At 31.6% G+C, this 25,737-nt stretch overlaps 2 protein-coding genes and 1 long non-coding RNA gene across 4 annotated transcripts in view; 2 read left to right on the plus strand and 1 right to left on the minus strand.

Moving 5' to 3' along the window:
* The window catches only part of LOC134722863 (lipopolysaccharide-binding protein-like), a 32,095-nt gene extending 28,514 nt beyond the window's left edge, over window positions 1–3,581 (plus strand). Inside the window, exons 24-27 of the mRNA XM_063586494.1 lie at window positions 90–158; window positions 830–997; window positions 1,809–1,876; window positions 3,527–3,581. Coding sequence (XP_063442564.1) covers window positions 90–158; window positions 830–997; window positions 1,809–1,876; window positions 3,527–3,581 — 360 coding nt within the window. The remainder of the gene's footprint in view (window positions 1–89; window positions 159–829; window positions 998–1,808; window positions 1,877–3,526) is intronic.
* A 318-nt stretch (window positions 3,582–3,899) lies between these two features.
* On the plus strand, window positions 3,900–5,589 carry LOC134721624 (uncharacterized). The gene is made up of 3 exons (XR_010107891.1): window positions 3,900–3,963; window positions 4,787–4,863; window positions 5,320–5,589. It is a non-coding gene; the product is annotated as an uncharacterized LOC134721624 (long non-coding RNA).
* Window positions 5,590–9,229: 3,640 nt separating this feature from the next.
* Window positions 9,230–25,737, minus strand: part of LOC134723599 (leucine-rich repeat-containing protein 15-like) — a 34,917-nt gene continuing 18,409 nt past the window's right edge. Inside the window, exons 8-13 of one of the 2 annotated variants that reach the window (XM_063587164.1) lie at window positions 24,303–24,374; window positions 17,115–17,186; window positions 14,132–14,203; window positions 13,800–13,951; window positions 10,145–10,246; window positions 9,230–9,518 (exon numbers count right to left, since the gene is read on the minus strand). In XM_063587164.1, the coding sequence (XP_063443234.1) occupies window positions 9,397–9,518; window positions 10,145–10,246; window positions 13,800–13,951; window positions 14,132–14,203; window positions 17,115–17,186; window positions 24,303–24,374 (592 nt within the window). In that variant the 3' untranslated portion in view covers window positions 9,230–9,396. The remainder of the gene's footprint in view (window positions 9,519–10,144; window positions 10,247–13,799; window positions 13,952–14,131; window positions 14,204–17,114; window positions 17,187–24,302; window positions 24,375–25,737) is intronic. The other variant, XM_063587165.1, reaches the window with a different exon arrangement.

Consider the following 25,737-nt stretch of genomic DNA (forward strand, 5'->3'; position numbering starts at 1 on the left):
TTTAAATGTTGGTTTATATTTCATTTTCGTTATTACGTTTTATAGTTTTTAGAAAAATAACAATATTTTTTCTCTTTGTACATTCTAAGATCAAAGATAAAAAAGATATATTGAACACAACCTGTTCCGGTCTGTGTATTGGGAAATTTATTCCACAGGTAAATTAAAGAATTAATAAAATTAAAAGGGAATGTCGAAATTTTCTTTGTAAGTATATTGTACCAAAGGCATATTATTTTTAAAATTTGATTAACAAATATGTGGGAAACACAGTTATTAATAGAGCTATTATAGACCTGTACAAAAATGTATGTGGGACAAACTTTTAAATGGGCTGCTATCAAACTTCTTTAGCAATGTTTGGCCAAGCATTGTCATAAGAGTGACACCAGGATACAATAGATAGTCAGAGTTACAGTATCACGAGAATGTTAAAAATATATAATGATTTGATTTGACTTGGAGTATTAAAATATTGTTTCCAGTCAGTCGCTTGATACACGTCGTTTAAAGTTGTACCATTACTGTGGAGAGTTGAAGCAGGCTAAATACAAACAGTGTATTTACAATTTATATAAAAGTTCCTAATGAAGTTTTGTCTTGATGATGATTAACAATATACATATCATGTAGACAAAAGTCTATTTATAAACAAAAGTCTACATTATATACATAGCCGTGACGTACACAAAATACTGAACTGGGAGGAAAATTTGACAAAAGTCTACATTATATATATAGCCTTGCTATAGTTATGTTATAGATGCAATTTATTTGCAATAAAATTTTGCTGAAAAATACATTTTTTTATATCTTTTATTACGTGAAGATTGGAAAAGCTTTTCCAAATAGTACAGTAGAACTACACATGCTTAGTACTAAACCACCAGTGACAAATATAACAGTCGGAGCCCTTGGTGTGAGAGCTGAAGGGAACATCACCTTGTTTGCTAGGAAATCAGACAAAAGTCTACATTATTTGTTTACAATCTATGCTGTGAGTATTTTTTTTGATTTTACACTAGATTATCAAAAGAGCAATTATATTGAACTGTATAATTTTGCATTATTAATAACGTTCCTTTTTAAAAATGTTTATCAAAGAGATTAGGCTTATAATTGTGTACGTCATAAGTGTATTTCGTCGACAAAACTCAGTATTTCTGATGATTCATTCAACATATTTTTGGGGTATCTACATATAACTATGCAAATGAAATTTTCAGTACTTCTGATTGTTGTGCCAATCAGACACTAGTTAACCATCAAACCTTTTGAGTGCTGGTTCATATTAATTCATGTATGATATCTATCGGGGATATTTGTGATATCGAGTAACGTTTGGCACAGTTAAATAACTAAGATGGAACATGGGTTATATAGGATTCTCGAAAAAGGGTCTAAATGTCCAATGAAAACAAAGTTTCTCAATCAATTCGTTTTGTCCTTTGATTTTGCCTTGTGAGTAGGGACGTTTCGATGTGATTTTCCTCTGAGTTCATTATTTTTGTAATTTTACTTATTTCAGTCATACGAGAAAATTCAAATACTGCATCATAAATAAATACTAACTTTGTGTTCAACGTCGCCCGTAATAATACATTTCAGTTAGATTATAGAAATTAAATCATTTACGATACTACAATTTATAAACATTCTTGACAAATATAAGCGAGATGAACAATTCTAGGATCGCTACATATACATGTATCAACATATTTGTTCTGAAGATGAAAAGCCTAACGTGATATTGTATAGTGTATGTGGTCTGTACTGATTTATTTAACATTACACATTCTTTTTATCAGAAAGCATCAATAAAAGTGAATCTTTCAATGGCAAATGAGATGATACATGGAAAACTCTACGATACGAAGTAAGTTTTCTGACCAGTACTGTAAAGCATGTTTAGCAGAATATGCTCGGTCTTCCAAAGCATTGAATACTAATACTAATTCCGAAATCAATTTGTGTAATTCAATATATGAATACATATTTCATTGTAATCTTTATTTTACTGATATCAGTATACACATGCTGTGATGTGGTCTGACATGATTTTTTTGGTAATCAGCTGTAATCAGTGAAACACAAGATATAAGAACAATCTTTTTTTTTATATTATAGTTCGCTTATGTGTGTGTTACATTTTAGAGTTGTGTTTCCGTTGTGTCGTTGTTCTCCTCTAATATTTGATGTGTTTCCCAAAGTTTTAAATTGAACCCCGGATTTGCTTTTTTCTCTCAATCGATTGATGAACTTCGAACAGCGGTTTACTACTGCTGCCTTTATTTCTTTCTCTTCAGTAATTAATGTATCAACGAATTTCAATTTGATATCGCATAATATGAAACATCTATTTCCCTTTTTCTATAACATAGACAATTCAGGCGTGTACATATTATTCCGAGGTCTTGTAACAAATGAAATTGGATATGGATATAACGTCGATTGATTGATTGTTGATTGCTTAACGTCAAGTGGCAAATGATTCATGCATATTCAGGACGAGAATAAGTTCACAATAAATGAAACAGGCCACCTACGGGCCGATATAACGTCGATGAAATTTATCTGTCTCAATTTAATCAAAGTGTTTTTAACGCTGATATTAATTGACACAAGAAACCAACAAAAAGCGAGAACAACATCATTTAAATGGTCGTTTCTGTAACACATTGTTTTTCTCGAGAGTTGTAAAGTCGCAGATATCAAAAGATGTTGTATGAGTGCCAAATGAAACAACTCTCCGTCACAGAACGTTATTGTACATCGAGCCCTGCATGGATAACATTGATTCGGTATTTTTTTATTTACAACTTTTATGCAGTACCAATTGTCTCTAGAGTATGTTTTCCGTAAACTACCAGATTGTATAAAGTTCACCATACGGGGGTTTAGTACTGCCCTATATTTTAATTGCCCATGTAATAGTTTTCTTTATCATATACTTGTATAAAATATTACTAAAATTTTACAGTTCAATAACATTTGATAATATCAAAAGGCTATGAAAGGATTACTAGGTTTATTGATCAGATTCCTTGGAATTTCAATAGCGGGCTGATAAAGGTACCTTTATTGACTGCTTCCGGTATGTTATCACATGCCTTTTCGTTAATTTCCGTGACGTTTATCACATGCAACTTCGTGCATTTCCGGAAATTTGTTTGAAAACGACAACAGAACGCGGAAAAAATGGTTGAGGAGCAAAAATAAATTAAGTTTAACTTGTTTTGAAAAACATAAATGAGTTGACAATATTTTTGAAGAACGTGATAATTGTTGTGAAAAGATAAATAAATGCTTGTAATAGCTTGCAATAAAAACAATTAAAGTTAAGATTTTTTTTCGGTTGTCTGTAAATATTATCTGAAAATGCAAATACAAACAAAATTTAATTGATATATTTTGTAATGGTGGTTTCTGCATTTATTGGTCCTGTAGCGTGTTTGCGGGACGTAAACAGGAAAATAATTATGATATTTATAAGTTACGATCAAAATAAACGTATTATCTTTTTCAGAATTCAAACAAAAGTTACAGACTCTGCTATTGGTGCAATAAATGTAAGTATCTAGTGTTTTTACGAAAAAAAGAAACAAAGATTTTTTTACAAGTTTCCTTAATGTATTCTAAAATTAAAATAAAAAAATGGATTTCTTATTCTTAGTTAAGTATTTATTTTGATGACAGCTAGTTTATCGATAATAGTTTGTATGAGCCACAGTTTAAATATTGCATACAATTATTTAGTGTTGTTACAACATGCAACAATAACATCGCACAATTATGACGAACATAAAAAACATATCTACTCTAATCAATTTATACATGTATTTCCTGTTACAAAAGGGATGTCGGTATTCTATATTTATCATTATTTCTTTTGTTCTTAGGATAGAGCATTACAATTCCTTGTGAACAGTGCCATCATTACCACCATAGAACCAATGGTCAACGGTATGTATATTTCAAATCATCTTTTGAGAACGCATATTGCGAGAAATAAATTGTGGAAGACGGAACTGATTCATATTGCGCGGAAGAAAGTTAGCATTTATTGAATGAATTTGAATTACAGATGTTTGTTGAACGTACAGTGACAAATAGTGCATACGTATTTAAGACGTCTTGCTACATAAACCGCATTAAAACTTAGGGATGAAGTCATGCTATGTGAAAGGGTTGACAGTTTTCGCTTTACCCGGCGCAACAGCCGTGTTGATCAAACATTTATACCATCTCAACAAATATACTTCTTTTATAATATGACACGCCAGACGCGTTTTTCGTGTTCACAATAGTCGACAAAGGCGTTCGTTTTGAAGAATTTCGTTATTTTAATTAATAAAGTGGCAGAAGAACATTAACGCTAGAAGAATTGAAAAAAGCCAAATCTGTCTATAAAGACCCATCTAAATCGGAGGTTATAAAACCTCTCTTGCCGAGAATTACCGTTTTAAATAATATTTCACGTCCATAAAAAATGGTGACGACTGTGGTGTCTAGTGCTTAACAGTTTTACTTTTTCCTCATTATTTCATTACTTAATTAAGCGATAAAGTTTACTATTGTACTGGAGAGAAACTAAACAAATACCAGTAGAGCTGTATAATTCTAATTAGGTTTTTTTAAAATAGCATTAAAAAAGAAAACCATCTGATTAAATCTAAATATCAAACGATCAATTATATAAAGTATTAATCATCTATAACCATTGACACAGATGTATACATTTGTAACGCTTTTAAAATTTAATATTGACTCATATCTGGTATTCTAGGTCTCGGAACCAAAGGTTTTCCTATGCCATCGACAAAGGATTTACAATTCCAACAGTCTAATATTAAACTATTGTCGGTTAGTATAACCTTCCTTTATTCCAATTATTGTATTATTTGAGATTATTTGTGTTGGTTCTATTCGATGTTGTTGAAGATGATTTCCATAATGTGACGACAAATTAAAATAAGTGTACATTATTTAACATAAAAACGGTAATCAACCCATAAGTAATATTTACATCAGACATTGATTTCATGTTCAGTTTTTGACCATGTAACTGTATTTACATGTATCTTTGAGACTTATTTGTTTTTAAGTGAAAATGAAAATATACAAAATTACAGATTACTATTGTTTCAGTTACAACTTGTTTTTCAAATAACAAAACTAATTTAACAATTACAAACAGAAAACAAAATGATATATGCGTGTAAGGTTTTCTCAACTAATCAGTGAAACATTTCTAGAGAAGCTATAACAATATATTACCAGCCACTATGTGTGTTTCCTTCATTTTTTTTTAAATTTCAGAACACGGTCCTGATTGACACTGATTTGAAGTATGCTCCTAAATCAACTGTGCTGAAGTTTGTGCCTATGAATGAACGATACCTGGCGATTGAAATTTGATCAATGAAGTTATAGTGTGTGTGTGAATGAGAAATACATATTGGATGTTTTGAATGACATTTTAATTTGTTTGTCCCATAAAATACAGTACATGGTTAAGTTTACTCTACAATACCACAGGTTTTCAACAATATGATATCCACAATGTCTAAATATGAATTTTATTAACCACTGGCAGTTTGTGTTATGCCATATTCAAATAAAGAGTTGTGTACATTATTCAAAATTGGACAGTGTACCTGTAGATTGTACATGTTGTAAATAAAGTTAAATCCACAAAATGTTATTTTTCTGTCAAATTGCTATAATTACAACAAAAAAAGAAACATTAAATACAAAGTAACCTCAATCGGGTACGCCTTTAAGTTTGATAATAGTAATATAAAAAACGATGAAGTCATGAAGCGCGAAAAAATATAAGAACATAGGTTGAGGACAATTAAGGCATACTTGCACGAGGGAATGGAACCATTAGTACTTATGTTAGTACATTTACATCCATGTATAAACAGAATATTTTACTCTCAATAAATCAGGAGATGGACAGGGGAGACACATTTTCGGAAAAACACTGATAGAAAAAAAAATTAGCAATATTTTCGATTTTTTTCGATGAAATATAAAACAAAAACAAATATACAAATTGAACCATCACAGATGCTAAACTTCAGCAAAAGACAATTCAACAATCTGAACAAATGAGGGATTTATATAGCTATAAAACCATTTTAGTTCACCATTTACATGTACTACATAAGAATGCCTGAACCAAGTCAAAATATATGACAGTAATCCATTTGGTTGATGTGATTGACCTTTTGATTTTGTCATTTTTTGCGAACTTTCTGTTTTGAATTTTCCTCGGAGTTCGGAATCTTTTTTTTTAAATAATACTATTGAAATAATTTGATTGAGTTATTTTCAAAAATTGTTTTTATCTGGAGGCTGCTTATTGTTAAATGAATGATATACAGTCGGACTATAAACAAAATAATAAAATTAAGGGATTTCCCAAAAGAAAAAATCTTTGTACATACTTAAACCTACTCATGTAAGAAAGGAAAACATATAACAGCGAGATTCAATACTATAAAAGCATACCAGGTTCAATAAGCATGATTTTATTTGACTGCTTGTTGGGCAATTAATTATCACATATATCAGATAAACTTCAGCAGCAAATATATGAATGAGATCAGTGTATATTTAGTGAATTGCCAAATGCAATACGGGCATCGTCAAAAGATACTGTTTAAATAAATGAGGAATAACATGACATTTTACTGCGCCAATGTCAGTTGAATTGCACCAACAGTTTGGACCAACTAGAACAACGTTATGATGTAATTTCGTTTCGATGTAGGCGATTCTAATTGCTGTTGATTCAACATAAATTGGAATCTAAAAAATAAAATAAAATATTAATGTTCTGTATATAAATACATTGACGCTTTCTTTATTAAGGCAAGCATTCGTTCATAAGTTTATTTTCAATTAATACAATCCTTACTAATTTTTATTTTAAAGTATGTAATGGAAGTGAAGTATAGATTCTATGAACTGACGTTGGTTATCATCTTTATTACGTGTTATACATGTTATACTGTTTTTTTTAATTTGCCTTTGTAAACTATCAACTTTTGCTATTTTTGTAATATCCTTTTGGCGTGGTTTGGTAGTTATACAACGCGATTGTGTTATTGTGCTGTCGAAATAAAATAAAAGCAATAGATATTCAATTCCTTATACAAGCTTACTAATTCTGAGAAAAATGGAAGTACTCGAACAGGTTCTTCAGATCTGAAAGACAAAAAAAACCCTACAAAATACAGCCTCATTTCAAAACTTCATAATTTTTTTAAAATTATTTTTGAGGATTTATTAGTCACAGAGTTTTTACAATGGTAACACATTACTCAGATTTAATTTGATACAAATATAACCGAAATGTGTTTACATTTGTTTATAGTTTTGCCAATGCGGAGGACATTTTTTTTCTTTCTTGATATGTATTATTTTCTGGTATGTTCTTTTTGACCTAGACAAAATTGGTGGAGTAACAACATATCCGAGGCATTATAGATGTGTCCTGGGTTTATTTGTACTATGTTCCCGTCACGTATATTGTCATTTCAAAGGCCATATACGCCGAATATTTGTCTAGCCAGGTTCAATCACCTTTGTATTCTTAAAATGTTCCATAAAAGGTCATGTATACGGCAATTGTTATGAAACAGTGCGTTTGTAAGTAAAAATATATATATTATTGTGACGTTTGTTTTTTTCTTACTGTTGAGTGTTGCCGTTGTTCCGTTGTTTTGCTTTCTATATATGATTTGTTTTCGCTTTGAAACATCTTTTAAAGTGATATACTGCAGCTTAATTTATACGATACAAATATTTGGAATGAAACATAACTGCTGAAATCATTTTAGAATGCATAGTTTATATACTAGTATATAGCTAGTACATGCAAACGATGGCACATTGCACAAAAGTACCAGGATAAGAGAAGAGTCTTCTCTTTTTTTATTTAATTTAGACTAGGAGATTTTTTCCTAAACTATATTTTGAACATTGGTTGGTGGATGCGTTTAAAGGGTGTTTGTGTCGTGTATAAACACTCTAGCTCTTATCTTATAAGGGAACATGTTCAAGACGCGTACGTCAAATATGCTGACAAAATGGCCAATTTTGGGCAAGTTTTTGACAGGTACCATAACTTTATCCTCGTAATGGGTTATACGAATACCTATTTATTCTATAGAACGTGCATAAAAATAAGATCATAATATTACCAATTTTTCAAATAATTACCTTTAAATTTGGTTTATTATCATCATGTTCCATGCTGTAATCTGCAGTTGAACACATCATTTTTGGGCCATTTTCTCAAAATCATAGAAACGTGATTGCAAAGAGAATAAAGAAATGAGATTAATTCAGAAAATTTGCCATTATAAGTGTTATGTTGATTATCCTAAAACAAAACTAATCTAAGTGGCGAATTATTTCAATAAAGGATACATGGTATGAATATAAAATCATTAAAAACAACAAAAATACAAATGTTTTGAAAACCCTTGAATGTTTTTCATTGACGAAAAAATTATCTTTGAAATTATATATAAAGTTGATTGAAACAAAATATAAAACAGGAAATGTTTTGAAAACACTTCAATATATTCTTTCATGAACCGTTTAAGTGTTTAATTATAAATAACAACCATAATTATTCAACCAGAACAATCTGTCAAATATCATAAATCTAACAACGAAATCAAATAACAAATAAATGAATTTATAAACGAAAATCCAAACGATAACATATATTGGCAATAAAACAAATATAAACTCATAACTGCTTCTAATATTCTATATTTTCATATTGAGTAAATAAAATTTACACAATCATTGCTCTTTTCGAAAAATGTATGTTATTATATTTGACTACATTTTCTATTTAAAATTGCTGAATAACGACAAGAGTATTAACGTAATATTCTTACAAACATGCTAGTGTTTAATGAAACAAAAAAGCAGTTAATGTTAGTAGGTGATACGTATATAAGAATAGTGTGTTATATATTGTATCATAAGATGTTAAGGATTAATTAAATGATTAATTTTAGTAAATACATTGTTTCAAATGAAAACTGATAATAACACCCTACTATCTTGTACATATGACAGTATAACATTTATTAATCTTTAAATGAGACAATATTAAAACTATAATCAAAAGTATATTTGCATATTTAAATAACACATTTAATTTGAATTATTAGTACTCTATTTTCATATACGCTGTTTTTCTTTTTAATGGTCTTAATAAATCAGAACAATGCAAGATCGCTCATTAATTTAAATATATTTATATACATTTTTGCTATATTTTAAGGTTTGCGTCTTTAACTGATAAATACTACGATTGTTGTCAAGGCTTTCCATTTCATAATTATTTGATCGTCATCTAATTTAAAGGTGCTTACCAGGACAATAGGTTGGTTGTTTGTTGTCACAAACACACTGAGCTGTACCATTTATGGGTTCTACAAAGCAGTTTCCTAATCCACAGTCGTATGTCATACACTGGCTGTCTGTTGGAGTACACATTAAAATATAATGCCAATTTTAAACATTGTCTGTGCCAATGAGATTTGCTACTTTACACGATGTTGAATGTATAAAATCAAAGTTATAAATTGCATGAGTACCAAAGTTAGTAATTGACAACAGCTCTATGGTCATTCGAGATGCACTGATTTTATGTTGTATTATCTAATTTCAAATTAATATTTAAACACATGCAACATAGAATAAGGAATAAAAACGTATGTTGTTCATATTTTGCTTTTTACAACTGGTGTAATCACCATTATAGTCATGAAATAGTTTTTTTTACCATAACCAGAGCGAAATATTTATAAGCAATAGATTTCATAATGATAACTTGAATTCCCAATAAAAAAAAATACATGGTAAATCTAAACATAATTTTCCAAAATAATGCATTATTTTTCTGTTCAATTTCAACTGCCATAAACATTTTAATTTTGTTTTTTGATAGGTATACAATGTATTGCTGTTAGCATTGTCATAAATTATATAAAATGACTATAGTTTAAAACATTTTTCATAATCAACGTGATAAGGAAAATTTTCTAATTAAAATATTGGTTATTTCAAAGTAGCTTTATATAAATATAAAATCAAGTGTGTTCACCTAGACAAAATTCGCCAGTCCATTGTCCAATACAGTCACAAACAACTTTTCCATTCCCGCTCGTTATACATTTTCCACCATTACAGCATTGGCAATTATCAGCTTTAATAAATATATATAAACCTTATCAAATTGAATTATGATGAAAATTGTGTTTATTATTATAAAATTGATAAATATGTTGAATACAGTGAGAATATTTTGCCGAGCTGTTGGTTCCTTCTGATTAAATCATGTTACCTCAAGTATTATGATTCTTATTTAAAAACAAAAGTGAAATGGAATGCTCAGAGATACTATAACGGAATTTATATGATATACATTGTTCGAACAGTATGCTGGAAAATTCACAGTTAAGAAACCAAAATGACGTTTATTTGTTTTTCTTCATGAATAATAAAATTGAGAAAGGAAATGGGGAATGTGTCAAAACGACAACAACCCGACCATAGAGCAGACAACAGCCGAAGGCCACCAGGTATTCAATGTAGCGACACACTACCGTACCCGTAGGCGTCCATCAGCTAACCCCTTAAAAATATGTTCACTAGTACAGTGATAATGGACGTCATACTAAACTCCGAATTATACACAAGAAATTAAAAATAAAAATCATACAAGACTAACAAAGGCCAGAGGCTCCTGACTTGGGACAGGCGCAAAATTTGGGCGGGGCTAAACTTGTTTATGAGATCTCAAGCCTCCCCTTATACCTGTAGCTAATGAAAAAAAGTAAACGCATAACAATGTTGACTAATGAATATGCATACATATGGGTACAGTCCTAACCTGTACCTCAAGTTAACTTGATAACCAGTCATTTGGACTGGTCAAAGTTAACCTGTGACCGAACTTAGGACTGCTCTGTTCAGTCCTAGGACCAAAATCTAGTTAACTTGAAAAGCGGACTTGGTCCTAGGACTGTTTTTATGTCTGCAAAAAAGTTAACTTGGAAACAGGTCCGCTATTGATATAAGTTAACTTCGGAACCAGTCCTGTCATAAAGTTAACTTTGGAACCAGTCCTGTCATAAAGTTAACATAAGTTAACTTCGAAATCAGTCCTGCCACAAAGTTAACATAAGTTAACTTTTGCTTTGACAAATCCGGTCAAAACCAGACCTGTTCCCAAGTTAACTTTTGCCTGGTCTGCTCAACAATAAGTTAACTTGTAACCAGGACCGCTCTATACGATTTTTAAAAAATATTTTTAAACTTGTTTCGTAGTGTAAACATCTAAAATAATGTAAAATTAATACTTCCGTTTCATAAACAGTATTAAATACAAAATGAATTAGTTGAAAATTACGTACGCATAAAACTTGCTTGTAACACAAATTGATCTGCGATCTGACTATCAATCAATTATTAAAACGATCTTGGTTACAATGATAACTGGCACTAAATATATATATTCCAATACCTATCAAATTCAACAATATTTGCACTTTATTATGTATATCTTTGGAAAGAAGTATATTTGATGTTAGTTGTATGCGTCCTTGTTAGTAATACTATGCAGTCACAATCTGCAATAGTTTAATTCATTTACACTCATGACTACAAATTTTTGTTCGCATAAATTTTGGGTGCCAGCATGCCCTCTTTTTACTCAAAATACTGATACATAACAAAATTTCAGTAGTTTTGATACCTCACGCTGATTTCTACATCAAAATTATTTGATTGCATTGACCAAAACTGACCATATGTGCACTTTAATTTGTAAATCTATATACCCGAAAGAAAATAAGCCATATTTTTTTTATGTCAGGATTCAATGTATAATACAATGTACAGCAATATTCCAATATAATAAGAACAAATTTTTGTTCGCATAAATTTAGGGTGCCAGCATGTCCTCTCTTTACCCAAAATACTGATACGTAACAAAATTTCAGTAGTTTTTATACCTCATGCTGACTTGTTAAACAAAATTATTAGACCGCATTGACCAAAACTGACCATATGTGCACTTTAATTTGTAAATCTATATACCCACATAGTAAATCAGCCATATGTTTTATGTCAGGATTCAATGTATAATACAATGGACAGCAATATAACAATATAATAAGAACACAATTTTCTTCGCATAAATTTAGGGTGCCAGCATGTCCTCTTTTTACTCAAAATGCTGATACGTAACAAAATTTCAGTATTTTTCATACCTCATGCTGACTCTTACAACAAAATTTTTTGACCGCACTGACCAAAACTGACCATATGTGCACTTTAATTTGTAAATCTATATACCCGCATAGAAAATCAGCCATATTTTTTATGTCAGGATTCAACGTATAATACAATGAACAGCAATATTCCAATATAATAATAACAAATTTTTGTTCGCATAAATTTAGGGTGCCAGCATGTCCTCTTTTTACTCAAAATACTAATACGTAACGCATTTTCAGTAGTTTTCATACCTCAAGCTTACTTGTACAACAAAATTATTTGACCGCATTGACCGAAACTGACCATATGTGAACTTTAAATTGTAAATCTATATACATGCATAGTTAATGTGCATTTAAAATCATCATGTGTTTCAAAGATTTTTCTGTGTAAAATAATTATTTGAAATGGAACGCCATCGATCGTTTGGAGTCAAAATGGTATAAATACTAATCAGCAGGTAATTTATAATATTTGAATTGTGAAATATGTACGAGCGAATTGAACAAGTTAAGATATATAATCACCATAAGATGGCAACAAGGGAACATCACCATTTGAAAATGAATGATTAACAATAGGAAATGAAAATCATCTCATTTATCGTATTTTTTGCATGAAGTTTCCCGTTCAAGATATAGATGTCAAGATCCCGGTGAGGGCAGTGTTCATCGTTGATATAAGCTTTATTTTAAGTTAGCTAGCATGGAACAACTCTTTTATGTACATACTGAGGTCGTCATTAATGAGCGTCAACATATCATCTAAATATCTAAAAGTGTTATTAATTTTTTTGTATCAGATGTTGTTTCAATTAAATGGGTCTTTGGTGATTTTAATCATAAATGGTAACCGATAACAATATATAAACTGGTCAGCAATAAAACTTGCACAGTTAGTCACCATTGGAATTTCGATAACCTGACGATATACGGATTCTCAATTGCGAACACAAATGTTATCTAGTAAAAATTCAAGGGCAGTTACAGTATCAAAGCAGGTCCAATGGACAAAGTTCTGTTGTTTGTTGTTACAAAAAATGACTTTAAAGAGTTTTAACATTTATATTTTTGCATTCTGACTTTTTAAATGCCCATTCAATTAGGTGTGTGATTCGTTTCCTAATAATAATATGAGGTAAAGTGGTTGTAGGGTAGACACATCAGATCTGAAAACACCGAATCAAAGCATGCAATTTATAAAGATATTTTTACACTGCAAAAGTAATAAATTCCACTATTTTCATAGTGTCGAGAACTGTATAAGTTATCTGTGTAGGTCTTTTAAAATATTTTTTTCTACCTTTGATTGTTCATGTGTGTAAATGCTGTCAAGACTTCCATTGATTTTTTCTTCTACGAGATATTATTATCTTAATAGAGTAGACACATGTTTTTACGAATACAAACGTCTTATTAAAAAGTAATAAACTAGTTTATTTCTTTAAAATAATCACTTATCATTTTTACATTACTTACGATTACATTTGTCCAGCTCAGCTGATCTCAGAGATAAAACAAATTTTCCGTCGCTACATTGAGCACTTGTTCCAATAGATGGTCTTTCAATTATCAAGGACCAAAATGGAATTACACTGCAATCACAGTTGATTGGATTTGAAGCAAGGTTCCTGCAAACATAAAAAGTGTGTGCAAAATTTGCCGGAGTTAAAGTTCGACATGTTAATGTACAGTGGCAGACAAAAAAAAATTAACAAGTAGGCAGATGATTTTTTTACATTGTCGGAATTAAATGAATATATTAGGTATGAGCGTATGTGTGTGTTTTTATTTAATATTTGCCTACTTACAACGTTGATAGTTCAGTTAAGTTTCCCAGAGCATGTTCTTCAATTAGACTAATGTTGTTTCCACTTAAATCACTGTAATAAATTTGTTTATATAGTTAATTTCTTAACACAATCATAAATGGATCTATCAAAAAACAGTTCTCAAGAGTGGAAGAAAAATATCAGACTTTTTGATAACAATGACATCACGTCTCTTGTGAAGGGTCAAACCGATCGGTTGACTTTTATTATCAGGTCAATGATTGAAAAACACACACTTTCTTATGCAGGCACTGATTGAAAGCTGCTTCACAGATTTGGAAATGTCTCAATTAAACAACATAAACATTAGTTTAGATGTCTGTCAGAATATGAGGCAAATTCATGATGGGTATGTAAGGTATTATTTATTTCAAATTCGATGGTAAAGATACGTTCACCACAGTCGCTAAAGTTTTGGTTATTAATTGAAATATCTGCATCTGCAAAGCAGATCGTGAAGTTAAAGTTAACGAAAGTTTTCAAGATAAAAGACAAAAAATGCACCAAAATCTAAAATAAAGATCATTGAAGCTAATAGGGCAATAACTCCAATACTGAGTCTTATTGTGGCTTTCCATCTACGTCGTCTGGTCTTTAATGTATTACCAAACGTGGCTTATTCCTGAGTATGACTGTTATGCTGAGTGTTTAATTGCATTGCTTTTACAAGTGTCTTGGTATGTGTACATCCAACTTTCATGTATTTAGTAATGATGTTTTATTTGTAATTATGTTCGGATATTGTTCTTTGTGTAAATGTAAAGATAATAAGTCTCCAAAAGTAATTCATTTATATAATTTTCAGTTTAAAACAACTTTGTACACATAGTAAGAAAATACACGTTATTATATCCCTACTATCACAATTTTATATTAATATAATCTTGTTATTGTTCACAAAGACATAACATCACACCATTTTAACCTAAATACCGATTTTATATTCAATGTTTAGGATTTTTATGTCAAGTTTCTTGTTGATACATTCGTGTGACGAACAGTTTATAAATCTATTATGCTGTATGTGTGAACTTTCGTAAATTAATTTTAGGTGTTCGTTTTTATATTGTGGTAAAAATGTTTCAATGTATAAATATTTTATTTATTTAATATGAATTATTCTGTTTTATTGGCAATTTGACGCGACGGATATTTACAACAATTAAATCCCAATTGACGACATCAACTGTTCAACTTCTGTTGTTTCTTCAGATACTAATGCATTAACAAAATAATAATACGGTAGAAAGTGAAATATATTATTTTAACTTGAAATTAAATCAAAATTTCGTGAATAAATTCATGAACAATGTTGACCACATGCACGTCAAAATGAACGTGGTGACATACAAATGACAACGTTGAAACTGAAGATTATTACGCTATTTCTACGATTCAATATTCGAATCGTTTACATCGAACGTCGGTTTGAGGGGAGTATGTTTTGTCTTATATTCGATTAGATTGTAGTAATAAAACTGTAATTCCTAGTAAATAAATATTACGTCTCTCACGTTGGTCATGTCCAATGCTAAAATAAACATGTACTTTAAATTTGCTTTCGAATTAGGGATAACCACTCTCTAATCGAAGATTTGCCGTCATCAACTGATGATCGCAGATGCATTTTAACTGGCAAACCACACCCAGGTCAGTAAAACAGGTATTTGCAACAATCCAATTCCTATTTAGGACGACTCATACCTAATCAGTTCTCTATGCAAGAATACCCATATAGTGTCCAAAATACTGCTCTATATGATACCAATTGACATATTTATTAATTATCAATAACATGTATATATTTCTCAAAGGCTTGAAAAAAATTGCTTTATTTTTTAATTTTTGGAAAAAGTACGGCTTTATTCGTACTCTTTCTAAATTCTTTTAAAGTAAATTGTTTTCCCAGAAATTTAATCTGGAATTTAAACAGATATGGTAAGAACTTATTTTTTCGTACGTCATATAAACTCATAATATGCTTTCATTATGACCTTAAATGCGTTCTGAAAAAAAACCCCAGTAATACGATAATATCTCTTTTACCCGTCTGCAATACAGAGACATGTTGCTATACTGCATAGACATAGTAACTTTTCGGATATCTACAACACTAGACCTAGGAATCTGCCATACATGAATTATTAACCTCATCCAACAATCATTTGTCACATGTGACGTCAAAAACGTAAACACTTGAAATGTCGTAAACACTTGTGATGTCCGATAAAGATACAAAGCTTTTTGTATTCTTCCATTTCATCGAGAGTTGTACGTTATATATAGTTCCTTTAAAGATATTTTTTCTATTAAACACGACACTTTATGTGAACTAAACAGAAAATAATCTAAAGAGGTAACATTATGTTGAACGTTCCGTGTTTGTACATCAACTTTTGCATTCATCATAGAAAAGAATTCAAATTTATGCTAAACCACAAAACGAGTGCATATCATAACTTAATCTAAGTTATTTTGATATAAATAGTACTTCTGAAAGAGGAGGATCTGTTTCATATGGCGATATCTTTCTTGACCTTGCATCAGATGGACGGATTAAAACAAGAGTCGTTCTCCAACGTGTTGAAGACAACTATTCATATGTCGACCTTCCATTTACATATGCAGCAGGATTATCACGTTTCATTCTATTGGCATTTACATCATTTACATATATAAGTTAATAGGTTAAGGTCACTGTAAATGCATGTGCTTTCTTTTTTTTGCCTGCCTTTGTTTCACTATCATGTTTAGCAAAAGACAAGGTTCATAGTCTATCTCTTTTTGCAGTTAATGCGATTTTTCATGTTTTGTTATTTATTCTGATTTGTATTCCTCAAATGCATTTGCAAGATTTGAACGTTGGTAAACTTGTTTTGCTTTTATTTAAGATCAGATGATGCGTTTGGCCTTTTTTGTAAATTTTAGAATCTGTTGCATATCGTGATTATAGGTAACTTACAGGTGATAAAGCGAAGGAAGATCAACAAAGGTGTTCTCTACGATTTCTGTTAGTTCATTGTTCTGTAGGTTCCTAGTAAACAAACAACATATTCATTTAGTAAAAATGTATTAGGATTGTTGTTTAACAGTTGAAATAATAATCTGAATTGAATAATTATTTTGTTTTTGCTTTAAAAAAAAAGGTGTTTACAGTAAATCGACCAAACATAATATGAGGCTTACATCTATATACCAATTTTAGGACAACAGTATCATGTACTGTTTAAAGCTCATAATGATTTGCCGGACAAAAGTTCTTTGCGGTTACAGCTTTTGATAATATTTTCCTGATAACTTTGCTTTTCAACGAACAGATGTAGGCATAGCGATGTCTGTGGAAAACTCCGGTTGAACTTTTTATTTGAATTGTTCTTATAATATACATGTAGCCCATTGTTATCATAATGTGATAACGACCTCGCTGTGCCTTTCTAATCATCAAATCAATATGAGAGCGTTTTCATCATTGATGTTAAATTTCAAATGTTCATTGAAAACTTAGATGACGGTTGGTTTACATACTTTGATGAGAGGTTCAAATTCATCACCGAAATCGGTCTTCGTTCTCCGGCATTCTTTCTTCTTCCTTCATTAGTTTCATATTTTTATCTGATTTTCGTTAAAATATTTGTGCATTTTCAGTACATGCGCAACCCATCTCCAAAAATGATTCAATCAACCATCATTTGAATACGATTCGAATCAGATTGATTAATTTACTGACTGATAAGCAAATATTAAATGTGTGCAATTATGATGTCAATATTAGACTTAACTGATTGCCAAAAGCAGAATGGTGTACATGTAACAATATTTTTGAAACAAATTAGATTTTTTTTATTGTATGTAATGCCAATTAAAACATAGAGACGAACATGAAATGTACTAGTATACTTGATAAATATGCGACAGTCAGCTTTAACCAGACAATAGAGCTTTATCTGTACCATATTCTGTCAGTATATTGTTTTCGAAATTTTATCTAAAAATCCTAAGACCTCCCTTTTCAATGTTGTAATGAAGTGGAATGAAAGACCAAGTTAAGCATATGATCAGATCGAAATACAAGTAAAACCAATAGGTTATATCTTCTAACAAATACAAATAACAGTACTTTAGATGTGTCAACGAGGCATTAATGTGTCCGGTCATAGCAATTGGTATTTGAACAAAACGTCATTATGTAGGCAAACTGTCATACGGGGAACTCAACCATGAAGGAATGCATATATATATATATAGGCGTAAAAAATAAATTTCACATGTGCAGATCTATATATTCAATAAATAATATAGTAAAATAATTTTCACATGTGCAGATATATTTCAGTACGTCTGAGTCAGTGACAGCTCTACTACAGATGTATCCATCGGATCGCCATCAATGATGGTGATACATGGCTGTGTACATAATGTATATACAACTCGTATAAACATCAACCCAACAATGTTAAATCTGTAAATTTGCTCTCACAAATATTTTTGTTCTTCCCTCACCGGGATTCGAACCCATGCTATTGTGATATCGTGACACCAAATCGCCTGCACTGCAGCCGTCCTGCTAGACCATACGACCACCTGGTCTCATGCGATTTGGTGTCACGATACCACAATAGCATGGGTTCGAATCCCGGCGAGGGAAGAACAAAAAAAATTGCGAAAGCAAATTTACAGATCTAACATTGTTGGGTTGATTGTTTAGACGAGTTGTCTATATATATATACACAAGTACAGTGGAGATCACTTCTAACCTCTCATTAAATCAGTCAGAATATGTCAGGAGAACTGGTCTAGGACAGTACGTAGAACTGTCAGCCTGACACCTTTTAGTCAGTTCTAGCTAGAACTGATTTGGTCAGTTCTACCTAGAACTGATTTTGTCAGTTCTACCTAGAACTGATTTGGACAGTTCTACCTAGAACTGGTCCTGACAGGTCTACCCTAGAACAGTTTTAGACAGTTCTACTTCGAGAACAGTTCTGCGGTTAGAATTGATTACAAATTCTACGGCTAGAATTGATTTATAAATTCTACGGTTCCAATTGATTTATAAATTCTACGGCTAGAATTGATATATAAATCCTACGGCGAGAATTGATTTATAAATTCTACGTCTAGAATTGATTTATAAGTTTTAAGAACTCTTTGTCTAAATATAAAGGCTTCGGCAAAATAGCGATTAATATCATAAAGAATTTTGCTATTTTGCCGGTTTTATTTCAAATTTTTCGTCGGTAATAGAACATGTTTAACCCCGCAATATTCTGCATGTATGTGACTGTTCCAAGTCAGGAGCCTGTTATTCAGTGATTTTCTTTTGTTGATGTGTTACATAAATAATGTGTTTTTATTTCATTTTTTTGAACATAAATTAAGCTGTTAATATTGGGAGGGGGCGTTATAATTTCAATCGGTTTACATTTGTCATTCTGGGAGTCAGGATGGCTTGTTTTACATATCAAAATTATCTGACCTTAATGTAATACTTTATTCTGGCCCAAACCACCAGTTTTAAAAAGGGGGGGGTCCAACTAAATGACCTAATTTAAATGCATTGATCGTCAAAAAAGGGGGTCCCCACCCCCAGCCCCGCTCTAGATCTGCCATTGATCCACTATAAACTTAAACTGATCGTACTTGATTTCATCATATAAATCTATATACATTTAGCTGCACACTGCAGGAATCCAGTTTGCTTTTGATTAATGATTTCAAAATTTTATTTGCAGTCAATTTATAGTGCTAGCATGTCCTTTTTTATTTAAAATATTGAATCGTAAACAAATGTAATATCTGTTTACGAGTAGTTTTCATACCTCGGACGGACCTGTAATACAAAAACCTTTGACCGCATCAATCTAAACTGACCTTATTTGTTCTTTCTTCCTGCAAATCTAAATGGCTGGACAGTAATTCAGTTATAATTTTAGGTCAAGAGGGACTGTAATATACCAGTAACAGCAACATTGGAAATCAATGACCTCAAAATTTAGTTCGCATGAATTTATAGTGCCAGCATGTCCTCTTTTTATTCAAAGTATTGAATCGTAAACAAATATCAGTAGTTTTCATACTTAAGACTGAGTCGTGTAATAAAATTTTTCGACCGCATCAATCTAAACTGACCTTATATGCTCTTTCTTTCTGCAAATCTATAAGCTGCACCGTAATTCAGTTATAATTTTAGGTCAAGAGGGACTGTAATATACAAGCTACAGCAATATTGGAAAACAATACCCAAAATTTTGTTCCATGAATTTATAGTGCCAGCCTATCCTCTTTTTATTCAAAGTATTGAATCTCAAACAAATATCAGTAGTTTTCATACTTCAGACTGAGTCATGCAATACAATCTTTTGACCGCCTCAACCAAAACTGACCATATTTGCTTTTTTGTATGCAAGTCTATATAGTTGCACAGTACTTCAGTTATAATATATGTTCAATTTTTATTCGTGTGCATGTAACACAAATTTCGTTGCAGAAGGGTCTAAAAACAGCACAAACAACATTTTCCAAAAGACCAAAATAGTGAAAAAGGACATTTAAACAAAACGCATTTGACTGACAGGTCGAACAACTGGTGTTCTTTAACCCTGCTGACTGTCATTGGCGATTGCCAAATAAAATTGATCACATGATGTGACAAAATGGATCTTAATATAAATTAATTACTACACAGAAAACAATTCTAACTTGTGGCCACGATGTTATGCCACAAACATACGGTGTCAACATTTTTGGGTTGATTGTTTAGACGAGTTGTCTATATATATATACACAAGTACAGTGGAGATCACTTCTAACCTCTCATTAAATCAGTCAGAATATGTCAGGAGAACTGGTCTAGGACAGTACGTAGAACTGTCAGCCTGACACCTTTTAGTCAGTTCTAGCTAGAACTGATTTGGTCAGTTCTACCTAGAACTGATTTTGTCAGTTCTACCTAGAACTGATTTGGACAGTTCTACCTAGAACTGGTCCTGACAGGTCTACCCTAGAACAGTTTTAGACAGTTCTACTTCGAGAACAGTTCTGCGGTTAGAATTGATTACAAATTCTACGGCTAGAATTGATTTATAAATTCTACGGTTCCAATTGATTTATAAATTCTACGGCTAGAATTGATATATAAATCCTACGGCGAGAATTGATTTATAAATTCTACGTCTAGAATTGATTTATAAGTTTTAAGAACTCTTTGTCTAAATATAAAGGCTTCGGCAAAATAGCGATTAATATCATAAAGAATTTTGCTATTTTGCCGGTTTTATTTCAAATTTTTCGTCGGTAATAGAACATGTTTAACCCCGCAATATTCTGCATGTATGTGACTGTTCCAAGTCAGGAGCCTGTTATTCAGTGATTTTCTTTTGTTGATGTGTTACATAAATAATGTGTTTTTATTTCATTTTTTTGAACATAAATTAAGCTGTTAATATTGGGAGGGGGCGTTATAATTTCAATCGTTTTACATTGTCATTCTGGGAGTCAGGATGGCTTGTTTTACATATCAAAATTATCTGACCTTAATGTAATACTTTATTCTGGCCCAAACCACCAGTTTTAAAAAGGGGGGGTCCAACTAAATGACCTAATTTAAATGCATTGATCGTCAAAAAAGGGGGTCTCCACCCCCAGCCCCGCTCTAGATCTGCCATTGATCCACTATAAACTTAAACTGATCGTACTTGATTTCATCATATAAATCTATATACATTTAGCTGCACACTGCAGGAATCCAGTTTGCTTTTGATTAATGATTTCAAAATTTTATTTGCAGTCAATTTATAGTGCTAGCATGTCCTTTTTTATTTAAAATATTGAATCGTAAACAAATGTAATATCTGTTTACGAGTAGTTTTCATACCTCGGACGGACCTGTAATACAAAAACCTTTGACCGCATCAATCTAAACTGACCTTATTTGTTCTTTCTTCCTGCAAATCTAAATGGCTGGACAGTAATTCAGTTATAATTTTAGGTCAAGAGGGACTGTAATATACCAGTAACAGCAACATTGGAAATCAATGACCTCAAAATTTAGTTCGCATGAATTTATAGTGCCAGCATGTCCTCTTTTTATTCAAAGTATTGAATCGTAAACAAATATCAGTAGTTTTCATACTTAAGACTGAGTCGTGTAATAAAATTTTTCGACCGCATCAATCTAAACTGACCTTATATGCTCTTTCTTTCTGCAAATCTATAAGCTGCACCGTAATTCAGTTATAATTTTAGGTCAAGAGGGACTGTAATATACAAGCTACAGCAATATTGGAAAACAATACCCAAAATTTTGTTCCATGAATTTATAGTGCCAGCCTATCCTCTTTTTATTCAAAGTATTGAATCTCAAACAAATATCAGTAGTTTTCATACTTCAGACTGAGTCATGCAATACAATCTTTTGACCGCCTCAACCAAAACTGACCATATTTGCTTTTTTGTATGCAAGTCTATATAGTTGCACAGTACTTCAGTTATAATATATGTTCAATTTTTATTCGTGTGCATGTAACACAAATTTCGTTGCAGAAGGGTCTAAAAACAGCACAAACAACATTTTCCAAAAGACCAAAATAGTGAAAAAGGACATTTAAACAAAACGCATTTGACTGACAGGTCGAACAACTGGTGTTCTTTAACCCTGCTGACTGTCATTGGCGATTGCCAAATAAAATTGATCACATGATGTGACAAAATGGATCTTAATATAAATTAATTACTACACAGAAAACAATTCTAACTTGTGGCCACGATGTTATGCCACAAACATACGGTGTAAACATTTTTTTTAGAACACCAGATCCGAATTTCGACAATAAATGTCTCTTCATTGATGTTAGGGATCGGAACGGTTATTGGAAGGCCATATAAAAAGTACCCTCATTTTTAGAAAAAGCACCCTCATTTTTAGATAGACTCGGCTCTTGAATTTTAAGAGTCAATATAGGATGAACGGATCATATAAACCGGAGAGAAATATGATACAAGTCCAAACGAAAAATTATAACGAGTCTAATTTAAAAACTACGTTCAAACCTATGATTGCGTTGGATAAATATACACCTCATGACACTTAATGTCATAAAACATGTCGAATGATATCGATATGATACTCAACTTTCAAAGTGGAAACTAACAGGGCCGTTGAAAAACCTAAACAAAATCGATGAAAAACCAAGTCCACCAAACACTTGAGGGTGAGCAGCTAACATATTAGATAAGTAGTAATATATAAGATATACTAACAGGTATCGAAGTATTTTTTCAAGCTAGATACCACAATGATCCGTTCGGCCAAGTTTGGTTTAATTTGGGCCAATAGTTTCAGAGGAGAAACTTTTGCAATACTTAACAACGGACGTCAGACGACGGATGACGGCGCCAAGTGATTAGAAAAGCTCACTTTGCCCCTTTTGGGCCAGTAAAGTTAAACAGGGAACGTCAAATGTCAACAATAGCAATGAATGAAACTTTTTCCTGATTTAACATTTAATGATATTGATCCTCCCAGTTTAGCTTATATACACTCAAGGAATAACAATCCTGTAGTTGAAGAGTTGCAACCGTCAATTGTCGATTCGACGGTTGCAAATGCAGTTTTACTGGCGACGCGAAGAGGGAGAGAAAATTGGATATTTAAGACCGTCAAATCAAAAGTTAATTCGATTCTAATTCATTCCAAAAAAAAAAAAATGACACTGTAAATCTTGAAAAAATTGTATAAATTTGAAACTTTACAAACTGGGGGTTAAAACGTTACCTCAACGATTCAAATTCGGATAACATTACATTAAAACGGCGATTTCGAGGTAGGTGTTATTTTGATAATATTGTAGTAATTGAACAATTGTTCATCCTTCAGTTCAAAATGGCTGGCCCCTCCTTATTTACGCCTGGTCAACTGTGGATTTGACGATAACGTTTGGCCAATGAAAAAAAATGTTACATAAAAATTGCATTGTATGAAAAAGACAATGCATCATGAATTTTGTTTTCTAAATTCACTCTTAAACAACTTGAACAAGCTGATTTATTTCTAAGACTTATTCTACTTTAAGTTAACGTCAATGAACGCCAGACTGAACTTTATCTTATGCATTTAATATCCATAGGAATCAAAAAGGCTTCAATACTTACAGCTCATACAAATTTGTCATGTTGACAAACGTATTTCTCTCTACAGTCTGTATATGGTTGTTATAAAGATTACTGGAATATATAAATGTATGCAACAGCAATTATCGATGTTCAACTCTTATAAATAGAAGAAGAAGAAATCAAAGTGACCTATACAATACTTGCATCACCTGTTATGTGAATCCGCCGTGTAGAATTGCAAATCTGACGACTATTCTGATATGTAACGACTAAAAACTTTGAAACCATGTCCCTTGTGTGCCAAACCTATATTTTGTCGGTTTTATTCGTGATTGTGATATCAAAGTGTTGATCGCTGATAATTTCAGTCATTATTCTGACCACCAACCATTTAATGGTAATACTATAGAATATACACTATACATGTTACGAACCATATGAGTATTTGAACCATACGCGTATGTCCATGACCTTTTTGCGTATACTTATATGATCCGGTTATACGGGTTTTGTCAATGCATATGAATATAATTTCAGTCGGTTGATTTTATGATTAGAATGGAATTGTTTTCTTCTGAATTGTCTGCCCATAGATGGCGTTAAGGTTTAGTGTTTTGTGTGATTTTGCAGTTAAATCATTCGACACGACAGGTTACTCTTTAGATCCCGTTAATTTTTACATCCATGCTATTTGCTATTTTGTATCATGCATTAAGAGATTGACTGATTTACAAATGATTGTGCGTATTGAAATACTAGTACATATATATATATAACAACCATTTAATAATATTTAGTGTATACAAATTACAAATCAGAACGAAAAGAAATCATATATATATATATATATATATATATCCATCGGATCGCCATCAATGATGGTGATACATGGCTGTGTACATAATGTATATACAACTCGTCTAAACATCAACCCAACAATGTTAGATCTGTAAATTTGCTTTCGCAAATTTTTGGTTCTTCCCTCGCCGGGATTCGAACCCATGCTACTGTGATATCGTGACACCTATTCGCCTGCACTGCAGCCGTCCCGCTAGACCACACGACCACCTTGGCTCTCAAAAAAAGAGCTTTCGGTGGCCATATGTTACCTTTCCACGTCAGTGTTAATCTAGCGACGTACTACAGTACATGATATATAAGGCATGGAGATGTAATTGTTACAGATCAGCTAAATTATCTATAGTAAAGGATCCTACAAATTAATGTAAGATACAGTCACAGAAAATAATTATATTCATAAGTACGTCTGAGTCAGTGACAACCCTAAAACAGATGTATCCATCGGATTGCTGCACAGTAATTCAGTTATAATTTTAGGTCAAGAGGGACTGTAATATACCAGTAACAGCAACATTGGAAATCAATGACCTCAAAATTTAGTTCGCATGAATTTATAGTGCCAGCATGTCCTCTTTTTATTCAAAGTATTGAATCGTAAACAAATATCAGTAGT

The sequence above is a fragment of the Mytilus trossulus genome, chromosome 6, assembly GCF_036588685.1.
Source record: "Mytilus trossulus isolate FHL-02 chromosome 6, PNRI_Mtr1.1.1.hap1, whole genome shotgun sequence".
Taxonomy (NCBI): domain Eukaryota; kingdom Metazoa; phylum Mollusca; class Bivalvia; order Mytilida; family Mytilidae; genus Mytilus; species Mytilus trossulus.